Genomic DNA, 11,026 nt, shown 5'->3' on the forward strand with positions numbered 1-11,026 from the left:
CCAGCAGCGTCGTACAAGGGACAAAAATGGTTCAAATAGTTTGTCGTTTTGTTACTGGAACCGGGGCAGGGTGGTTTCGGTACGATCATAATTTATGCATCCATGCCTGCACCCCACACCGCGATGCGCGGAACTATGCGGTGGAATGGTTTGTTTGCTTGCCCAAAAAGCTAGCCACAGTAGATGGAGATCCCATGATACGCCGTGAGGGCCTTTTGGAGAGAGAGAGGCATCAGAGACACCCGACACAAAGCGCGACACAAAACCGGACAAAATGTGTACGTGATAGTGCGTGAGATGCAGAATACATTTGCGCAGATACCGCGACTGTTGTGTGGCATTTTTGCGCTCGCTCCACTTTTTATTCGCATGACAAATGGAAACAGCGGGCCAGAAAACCCAACCTCACGAAAGCAACAGTTGGTACGGTGGTGGAAGATTTGATTATTAGACCGCTCTGTTGGTTGTTGCTTCTGCCTGCTACTGATGGTGCCTAGGCTGCTGTTTCTAGTAGTTTTTGGTTCCCACGCCCTGCGCCTTTGGTAGTAGGGTTTCTCTCTGGTTCGCAAAAAAAAAAAAGGACGCGACGAGCGAACCGCCCTGATTGTGTCTCATTTATGCTTCATTTAGCCGCCGCCGCCGCCACTGGTGCTTTGGGTTGGCAGCAGCAGTCCCTGTGCGGTTTGCTGTGCCGTCCATTGGAATGTTTGCGGGAACAGATGATTTAGTGCCGCTGGGTTGGAAACAATCGCGGTACGGTTCCATGTCGACCGAGCAATCGTACATTCCACAGATCGATTGAACGATATTTGGGGTCATTTTTCGAAAGAATAGGCCCAATATTTGTTGCTATTCAAGAATGACATAATAGTACTTCACAATAGTATAGATAGTAGAGATAGTAGGTAGATAAACTGAAGTATTGACAAACTTGCAGAAAATGAAACCCTAAAAACCCTAAAATTACTAATAACATTGCAATGCAAATCAACCTATGGTTTTAATGTATGGTTTTAAAAATATTAAGTTTTTCCTATAAGTTATTGATTTAAAAAAATTGATAAAATGGAGAAAAATCTGTGCAAGATTATGCTAAAATTACAGCAAATCGCATAAAGTTTTGAAAAAAAAACAAACACTTTCTTCCAGTATCGCTCCTCAAACAAACAGCCCTAGCCGGACCATTCGCGCCCTTTGATTTCAGATTGCAAAGTCCTAGGCTTCCTCTTCTCCGTTCGAGCCCAACGGGGAACGTTCGTCCCGCTCTAGCGCTGCCGCAGCAGAAGCCACTGCCCGTGCGAATGAGACAACCAGCGCGATCATCGGGGCATTGCGTTGCGTTTGCCCATTCCTTCGCCAGCAGATTACACACGCATACCAGCAGAGGGAAGGCTTCATTCCACCACTGCACGCAATGGAAGGGGAAGAAACACACGTTTGGTTGTCTGTGTGTGTGTATGTTGATCGTTGATCATACACACAAGGCGGTACGATGCTGTCAGTATGCTGGCAGTAAGGCAGCAAACTGGGGCGTTCAATGATGTTTCGTCCTTTATCGCTCAGGACATGCTTTCTTCACATGCACGCTGCTCTCCACCATTGTTTTTTTGTTGTTGTGGATCGCATAACGGAATCATGCAAATGCGAATGGCATTCCTTGCCTTGAATGAAATTGCGGAAGCCAGATTTTCAAACGCTTCAAAGATCAAATTACTGCCACAGGACGCAAAAAAGGATTGTTTTTTTTTTTGCAGAGAAATGTTTATTGTTTGCTTCGCGTTTTTAAACGCACATTCAGCGCTCCTTCGTCCTGGAGTTTCTGGATGTTCAAATCGGTGTTGGTGGTGGTTTTTCTCAAACCCCCAGTCCCCCCACCCCCCCTCTTCATCCTTTACATAATGGACAACATGTGAGTGTGTGTGGCTATGTAAAAGATGCTGTCCACTGGCGTGCGGACCACGTTCCTTACCCTTTGCTATTGCTGCTGCTGCCAGGGAGAGCATACAACTACCCCTTTTTTGTTCGCGTTAGGGGTGTGTGCGTGCGTGTGTAAGTGCGCCTGGTAGGGGAAAAGGTAAAGCGCGTCGTCGTCGGGCAAGCGAGCAAGATGCTGTGTGGTTCTTGTTGGCAGCAGCTACTGAAGAAAACTGCCCCGCTAGCGAGACAGAGACAGTGCGAGCCCGACGGTGGTGATGGTGGTGGTGGACATCTCAATACGGCATCTCTCGTGTAAGAGTGTAAGAGCGAGTCGACTACATCTTTCGCATCGCACGCTGAAGGATACACCGGAGGCTGAGAACGCGCTGGCCGAGAAAGAGATGAGACGGCAAAGGAGAAGATTAGACAGCACTCTTCTTTTTGCTCAACCCCCAACCCAAGAGGGCTCCGTCCGGTTCGGAAGACATGGAAAGAGAGATAGAGAGGGCTACAGCAATGGTGGTGGTGGTGATGGACTTCGACCACTGCATATGCGTATGCGAAAAAGGGGGAAAAAAAGGGACCGAAGCATAGGCAGCCATTCCGCCACTGCTGGGCCACGGGTCCAGTTTTGAATGGGACAAGGCTCTGCCGCCTGCCGTTTGCACGTCACGTTCTCTCGCTGGGCTCTGTTTGTTTGGGACGGCATCGTTCGGTTTCATTTTAAAACGCGTCCTCAACCGAAGCGAACGCAGGTTGAGCTGGGTGTCTCCGCCGTCGTTTCGTGGTAGTATTCGCAGTTTCGCGCAGTCGGTGGACTCCAATCGCCTTTGGGTTGGAATCCGATTTTTGCATCTCCGTTGCATCTCCCCGTGCTCCCCGGGGTGGGATAGTGCATCATCACTGCCCCTTCACACCCCGCCCAACTATTCGCTTATCGCGAGGTATTTACTAGGCCAAACACAACAAAACCAAGAACACGACCGTTTGCCAAACCCAGTTTGAGATGAGTGTTTAGTTGCGTGCGCGAAGTGATTTTGTTGGTTCTATCTCGCTTTCAGTGTACAAAGAGGAAAGAAAAGTGTCGCGATCGCGTTGAAGTGAAAAGTGGCAGTGCAATAAACGGTTGATTTGAAAACGCACTTGTACCAACCCCTACAGGAAGCAACAACAAAAAACAAACAAACAAACACATATCGAGCATATATTACACAAAGCTAGACAAACAAGCACAACAGTTTGGTTTGTCCGGTTCGTGATCGGTTTTCTAGCCACCTAGCTACCGCCCAGCAAAAAGGCCCAGTTTGAAACCCACAACAAATTAATGCAAGCCGCGCGGAGAGCGAAAGACTCCAGCGAAAGACAGACTCCGACCTGTGTGTGTGTGTGTGTGAGTGTATTCAAGTGTGTGGCTGTGTGCGCGCCGTTTTCTTCCTTTCTTCTATCATTCCACCGGAACCACGGCACACCGGTGCGTGCACGGGGTGGAACACAACAAAAACGGTGATAATTAAAATTTATTGAAAATCTATGTTAATTTGCCACGGTTTGTCACCGAGACGAGGAAACAGAGAGAGAGAGAGAGAGAGCAGTGTGTAGAGGAAGTGACCACAAAGTGCTTGCGTGTGTGTGTGTGTGCTTGTGGGTCTGTTTCGATAGTGTTTGAGGGTGATCTGCGGTGCGCTACTAGCAATCGGTCTCCCCCAAAACTCCAACACACGCGGGTTCGTTGTTTCGCGCCATTCGGTCAGAGACTTGAGTTGAGGGATACACTCGCCATCGCCATACAGCGGTGCAGCTCGCAGCAGTGCATCAACGGGGGTTTGTCTTCAAACCAGTGGACAACATCCTATCTCGGCACAAACCGTCGCCGGGCATTCGTGTTAATTAGGGTGGCGATTTATGTGAAGATTCTCCCATCGTGATCCTGCTACCACTACCGCTACCTGTGAAACAGAACGTGTACCAGTAGTGGCTGTATAGGTGGATCTGTTTCTGTGTATGTATGTGTGTGTGAGTGGGTGGAAAACCAAGCCAGTTTGGCACAGGTGAGAAATTGTGAGCCACTTTGACTACCCTGCGAGGAGAGTTCGGGTGCAATTAAAAAGGGAACGACACTGACGGGCAACAGTGAGTGTGCCATCATATCGTACCGAGTCGTCATCGCCTGCAGACAAGTGTCCGGCTCCTGTGCGGGTTTATATTTCAGAACTTGCAAAGGTCATAAACAGAACCTTGCTGTGTAGACAAAGCGAGAGAGAGCTCAATGCGAGGCACAGCAGTGTTGGCGAGCGTAAGCGAACTTTGTGCGTACTTGGCCCTGCCATCGAGTGATGGCCAGTAATGGGGGGACTCTGCATGGGGTTCCCCAAAGTGTGTCACAGCAGCAGCAGCAGCAGCAGCAGCATATCTGCTCCCAGTGTGGCCTATACTTTGAGAGTGCGTCCTCGTTGCAGGTGCATCATATGCACTACCATCAGCATGACAGCATGAATCGCTGGGGTTCGTCGCAGCAGCAGCAGCCAGTGGTCAGTACAACGCTTGCAACGACAGCGGTCGCGACGACGACAACGGCCGCCACCATCACAACGAACGGTTCGGTCGTCCCCTCGTCCACGACGCCCACCTCCTCCGACACGGAGAACAACAACCAGCCCGGGTCGCTTACCCCCACGGGCGGCTTGAAGCCGGTCGCTTCGCCGCAGCAGCAGCAGCAGCACCATACGACGATAGCAGCGGCCGCTGACTCGAGCGATAATCAGCCGCCAACGCCCCAGCCCACCATCACGGAGCCCGGAACTCCGCAAAGCTACAGTGGTGGTGGTGGTGGTACATCACCCTACCACACTCAGCAACATCAGCAGCAGCAGCAGCAGCAGCAGCAACAAGTGAGTCAGCATCAGCTAGGACTGCCGAGCGGTGCGCCCGGCAGCGAGATGCACTATCCGAGCTACATCCATCCCGGGTACGATTACGCGTACGCCGGCGGCCCGGGGCTCGACTATGGCGGTGGTGGTGTGCTCGGTGCACCGCTCCAGCCGACCGACTACAAGTCCAGCTCGTCGGTCGTGTCGTCCGCCCGGTACCATCCGTACGGTGGCCCGGGAAGCAACGGCCCGGCGGATGGTTCGTCGCCGGCCGTGGTCAGCAGCAACGGTTCGGCTGGCATGAGCCCGCAGGTGGTAAGTTCTTCCAACGGGGTCAGCGTGGCGGGAAGTGGCAGTGCTGGAGCGGGCAGTGTAACGACGGTCGCCAGCACCACCTCCCAGTCGCAGTCGTCGCACTCGCCGCAGAATGGGACGGGCGGGTCGAACATTCCGCCGACTCCGTCCCCATCGCCGATCCAGTGCGAGAAGTGCGGGCTGGTGTGCGAGTCCGACGAGGCGCTGAACGAGCACGAGGCGACGGTACATTCGAGCGTGCCGGTACAGTCGGCGCAGGACCAGCAGCAGCAGCAGCAGCGTGTCGATCAGGTCGATCTACAAACTGGCGGTGGTGCGAACTGCTATCCGTACGGAGGTGGCGGCGGTACGCCCGGCTACCCCGTGAAGGAAGAGACGCCCGCCAGCGATATCCTCGATCTCGACTCGCAGAAGATGGTAGGCTATGGGGCGGGCGCGGACGGCGGGCTCCTGCCACCGATGAACTCGCTCCACCCGCTGCAGTCGATGCAGCGCCACCCGATGATGGCCTGGCCGCACCACGACCCGCACAACTTTATGGGGCCGCCGCCGCCGCTGCCCCCGCCACCGCACCATGCCGGTGCCGATATGAAGCATTCCGCGGCGGCAGCAGCAGCGGCCGCCGCCGCCTACTACCACCACCCGATCAAGTCCGAGTACTCGGCCACCCCGTCGATCAAGTCCGAGTATCTGGGCGGCGGCGGAGGCATCGGTGGCGGTGGCCATTACGGTGCGCCCGGAGGTCCGATGGTGAAGAACGAGTACAGCCTCGCGCCCACGCTACCGCCGCCGGCCGTTGCGCCGCAGGCGACGAACCCGCAGTCGATGAAGCAGTACGCGGACGAGATGCACGACAATCAGCTCGCGACCAGCCCGTCCGACTTCCCGAGCACGACGACGCCGCAGGAAAGTGGCTCCCAGTATCGGACGTTCGAGCCGGCCACCTCCTCGCTGCCGGGGACGGGCTCGGGCCCAACCAAGGGCACCGCGTGGAAGTCGAACGAGGCGCGCCGCCCCAAAACGTACAACTGCACCGCGTGCAACAAGTGGTTCACCAGCTCGGGCCACCTGAAGCGGCACTACAACACGACGCTGCACAAGAACGCGGTCAAGTCGAGCGGCCAGCCCGACCCGGCGACGCTGCCGATCAGTGTGCACCATCATCCGGGGCGCGATCCGAACTACGCCAACAAGGGGCGGCGCGGCGGAACCGGCAACGGTGGCGCCGGCAGTTCCGGCGGCGGCGGTGGCGCCGGTGGCGGTGGCTCCCAGCTGCAGCAAACGATACAGCAGCCGGTACCGCCGCCCGACCCGCCCAGAAGTCCCGAGTACGGGGCGGCCGGCCAGCAGTACGCGGGGGCGGGGTTTCCAGCGGCCGGGACATCGCCCGGCCAGCAGCAGCATCCGGGCGGCGGCCAGCTAGTCAGCACGAACCAATCGGCGGGGTTTCACCACCCGTACGCCGGCGCGACCAGCGCGAACGGCGGCAGCACGTCGGCGAGCAGCTCCACTTCTTCAGCGGTTCCCCCAAACGGGGTAGCAGGTCCCTCCGTCCAAGTCTCCCAACCGAGGGGCCTGCAGATCTACTCGAACAGCAGCAGCAGCAGCAGCAACATGGCGGAGCAAATGGAGCAAGCCACCCATACCATTACCACCATCCTCACGCCCACCACCCAGCAGCCCATCTGCACGGCGGGCATCCCGGACATCCCGGGCACCACCATCTGCACGGGCACGCGCACCCCGGGCACCCCGGGCACCCGCACGCCCCCCACCATGGGCATGGGCTCGCCGCAGCCGCCGCCTCACCATCTGCAGCAGCGGCAGCAGCAGCAGCCGCCGCAGCAGCAGCTGCCGCCGCCCACCATCAGTTCAATGGAGCCCTACCACCACCACCACCACCACCACATGCAGCCGCACACAATGCACACGCACATCTCCAATCCTTTAACTATCAGCACCACCAGCATTCCATCCTTCCAAACCATCCTGCCGGAGGCGCCGAGCTATCACCTTATTATTGGTAATGGGCCGCAGTACCACCCGGGGGGGCAGGGGGCCCATCATCAGCTCCACCAGCCGGCGGGGGACGGTGGGCAGTGGGCGGACCTGCCCACCGATGGGACGGAGGGGCTGATCGAGTCGACGACGGGCGGACGCACGCCGTTGGGGTTTCCCCGATGTGCGGGGGGCGCCGAGGTGTATCAGGGCGATACGGCGCCCCCCTTCTCACCTAACGTACCGGAGCAGTACCACCAGCAGCAGCAGCGGTCGGGGGGTGGTGAGGCCGGCCTACCCATCGGCATGACGATGCTGCACGACGGCCAGCTGACGACCGAGTCCGGCAAGTACAAGGACTACCTGCAGTCCGAGGTCGACCCGTACCAGGAGCAGCTGCTGTACCGGGTGGCCACCCCGCAGCTGGGCGCCACCGCACCATCCATCTCGCCCGCACCCTGCTCCCCGAGCGTCACCTCGACGGACGTCGGGCAGACGCAGCTAGCACGAGCGCGGGGCCAGAAAGCGGCCCAAAACGGCAGCGCGAACGGACAGGCGCCGGAGATCCACCGGTGCATCGAGTGCGACAAGGTGTTCAACAAGGTGTGCTACCTGACGCAGCACAACAAAACGTTCCACTCGGGCGACAAACCGTACAAGTGTCACCGGTGCGGCAAGCGCTTCCCCTGCAACCAGTCGTACGAGGAGCATCTGGCGAAGCACGGGGGCGAAAAACCGTTCAAGTGCGAGCAGTGCCCGAAGCAGTTCAACCACAAGACCGACCTGCGGCGGCACATGTGCCTGCACAGCGGCTCGAAACCGTACGCCTGCGAGCAGTGCGGCAAGGGCTTCATCCGGAAGGACCACATGATGAAGCACGCGGAAACGCACCGGAAGAATGCGGCGGCGGCAGCGGCGGCGGCGGCCGCCGGCCACGATGGCCCGAAGCGCCCCGGCAAGGGGCAGGGCGTCATCAAGGGCGGTGGGCGCAAGATCGTCGGCCTGATGGACGAATGACGGTGGCTGTCGCTTCGCTGTCTTACACCGGAGCAGTGAAAAGCCCTCGGTGGAGCCGGCGATCGGAGCTTGCGGAGGTGTCTGCGTACACGTGAGTGAGTGCAGCGGGAGGGTATTGTACATTGGAGGGGATTTTGTTTGTTTTTTTTTTTTATGTCGGGTGGGAGCACCGTGTGCATGTACAGGGCTCGTGTGCGAGGTCGGAACCATTTCGTAAGTGTATCGTAAGCAAAGTTGTAGCCGTTTAAGTCAAGAGTGCGTGAAGAGAGTTACCTTCTACAGTTTAAACCGATGGGGGAGAGGGGTCATCGGACCCCGTACTATGCATGTGCGCATTGCCATTTCAAATAAAACATTTAAAAAAACCGGGTGCCAAACGGTGGAGGTGTTAGCCGCCCGATAAAGTCCATACAATTCTACACGTGTATCAGCTACCTCAGCGTCTTTAAGCATTACAATTTTCTGTTTTTTTTTCTTCTGTTCGATTTTAATAAATAAACAATCAAACTGGACTGCAAAGGCACCTGCCAGGAAAAGAGATAGCCAATCAGTATAAATATATGATATGATATGATTTAGTTAAATTGTAAACGCGAAAGTATTACGTTATCTAGTTAAGGCGCCACCTTTAAAACCCTCTTCCCCAGAACCCCTGAGTCCCCGAGCGGTGTTAGGAGGGGCAAGGGAGCATTGACAAACCCAGAAGCAACTCAAGATTCCTCAGGCTGCACCGGGCAAACCTTTACGCCGGTGCAGTGCACAAACGATTCTACCTCAACATGAGTATGTTTTACAAGGCTCACACTTTTTCCACCAAGATACCGGATCCGGGCGTGCTGAAGGATGAAGGAAAGCCAATGTTTTTAAGAGAGAGAGATAGAGTGTTTATTTTCAGGCCAATGCAGCCACTAGCTGGATTCCCGATTCCTATCTGCGTGTGCTGGAACCGATACGCTATATACAAAACCCTATACCTACATTAGTTTATCTAGAAAGGTGACTAAACTAAACAAAAATCAACCCAGGTGGCAGAGATAGAGTTACCGTGTGCTGTGGGGTAGCGCACCGAAGACGGAAGCGCATGGCATCTTTTACTATATATTTATTAATTGTATTATGTGACGGTTGCGACGGTGTTTCGCTGTAGGAAGATAAAAATATACATATAGCTATATACATACGGTGTATCAGTACATAATAGATGTGACATACAAGTTCAAGCCATGCAGAAGAAACACATCAAACACATTTTAAAGCAATAAAAGAATCTACCGCGTACGCGTAGTGTACCGTAATCGCTGTTGGACGTGTTTTGTACATCGGGGCGTGCTTGATCGATTTTAATTGAATCGATTGGAATGGGACAGGGAAGGCAACAGTTCAAATTAACGAATCGTTAGCAAAATGATGGATGAGTATAAAAGTGTATAAAAACAAGGAAGAGACATAATAATGTCTCACACACGAATTGTTCCGTTTTTTCTCCTGGTGTAATATATAACGTAGTGATGTAAAGTATTTAGAACTCAATGTCAGCAGCTGTCAGCGTGCTCTGTTTCGTCCTATTCTTCCAGCAAACAGAACAGATTAAAGCATGAAAATATATAATGGGAAGCAAGAGAAGAGGTAAAATGGAATGAGAGAGTGGAAAAGGAGAAACAAAACAGACAAACTACCTACAATCACGTACCTAATCCGATAAGGATATTCGAACGCGCGTCGCCAGAAGGGTTGGGATTAAACTGGGAGACAAACAAGATCTAATTGAATCCTCACCCTTCCGTGCGCCTGTGTGTGTGTCTGTATTGTGCATGTGTGTGTTGTGAGTGTAGTGTTATTATTTTTTGCACGAACTTTTAAAAGCTCATTAGATTTTAACTCAGAACAAACAAAAAAAATACAGAAAGTGTAAGAGTAGCAACAAATCACTTACAAGAACAAACTCTATATTAGAAATGAAACCATGCAAACAAAAAAGGATAAGGGCCAACTCCTTGCATTTCCTTCGAATAGACTATTAAAGATAACGAATGTACAAATGAACGATAGTGGTGCGGTAGAGAGAGAGAGAGAGAGAGAGAAAAAAAGCAAATGAAAGAAGAGGAAATAATAAACAAATAAAGAAACAAATATGCAAACGATGTCCGGAAGCATTCATTTTCCTGAACGAAGCACGCTGACTCTCATACACAGCAACAACAAAAAAACGCAGATCTAAAATAATGCATGAAAATGGTACAAAGCTAGATGAAGCGAAGAATGAAGCAAAGCAAAGCAAACAAGAAAATGCCAAACACAGAAGGCACACTATATCTCGACCACGAAAATCAAAGCACGAAACGAAAACGATATCAAAGCTATTAAGCTGGCACAATATAATCATCGAACTTATCAAACCTGAAGGACTGTGGTTGTTGAGTGTTGAGTGACGAAATGAAAGCAGAGCAACAAAGCACACACACATACAAAAAACATATGAGCAAAACATATTGTCTATCTCTCTTCCCCCGCCGTTACCCGGTAACGGTGCGTTAGATTTTATTGGACGCTAGCGAGATTGGGTACTTTAGCGATCGTCAGGGCGCATGGTTGTGTTTAGATTAGTTAATGAACCGCCCGCCACCCGCGTGTGCGTTTGGTGGAAACTGCAAAACCAAACCGTCACCGAATTACCGCCGGCAGGCAAAGAAAGTTACCAGAAGCGGATTTCGATCGCGATCGCGAATGACAACAGTCGTTCGGTTGATCGATTCCGCTAACAAAACTATCACTTTTAATTGTTCCTACATTCCTATATACACACAGACACACACGAATGCTCCGGACATGGAGATTGCGATGCGTGCGTGCTGGCGCAACCCAGTTCTTCCATGTGTTAGAAGTTTCGTTTTGCATTACTGCAGTCGCGCTGT

At 53.4% G+C, this 11,026-nt stretch overlaps 1 protein-coding gene across 1 annotated transcript; it reads left to right on the forward strand.

The window, feature by feature from the left end:
* The first annotated feature begins 2,432 nt into the window (after nt 1-2,432).
* Nucleotides 2,433-10,181, forward strand: LOC120947958 (protein pygopus). Its single transcript, XM_040363842.2, has one exon. It carries the CDS (start codon nt 4,251-4,253, stop codon nt 8,112-8,114), a length of 3,864 nt encoding a protein of 1,287 aa, XP_040219776.2. The 5' UTR covers nt 2,433-4,250; the 3' UTR covers nt 8,115-10,181.
* The last annotated feature ends 845 nt before the right edge of the window (nt 10,182-11,026 follow it).

Source organism: Anopheles coluzzii, chromosome 2 (genome assembly GCF_943734685.1).
Source record: "Anopheles coluzzii chromosome 2, AcolN3, whole genome shotgun sequence".
NCBI classification, from domain to species: Eukaryota; Metazoa; Arthropoda; class Insecta; order Diptera; family Culicidae; genus Anopheles; species Anopheles coluzzii.

Excerpts from the sequence above, each read along its gene's own strand:
- LOC120947958 (XM_040363842.2), top strand. The coding sequence starts at position 4,251 with ATGGCCAGTAATGGGGGGACTCTGCATGGGGTTCCCCAAAGTGTGTCA.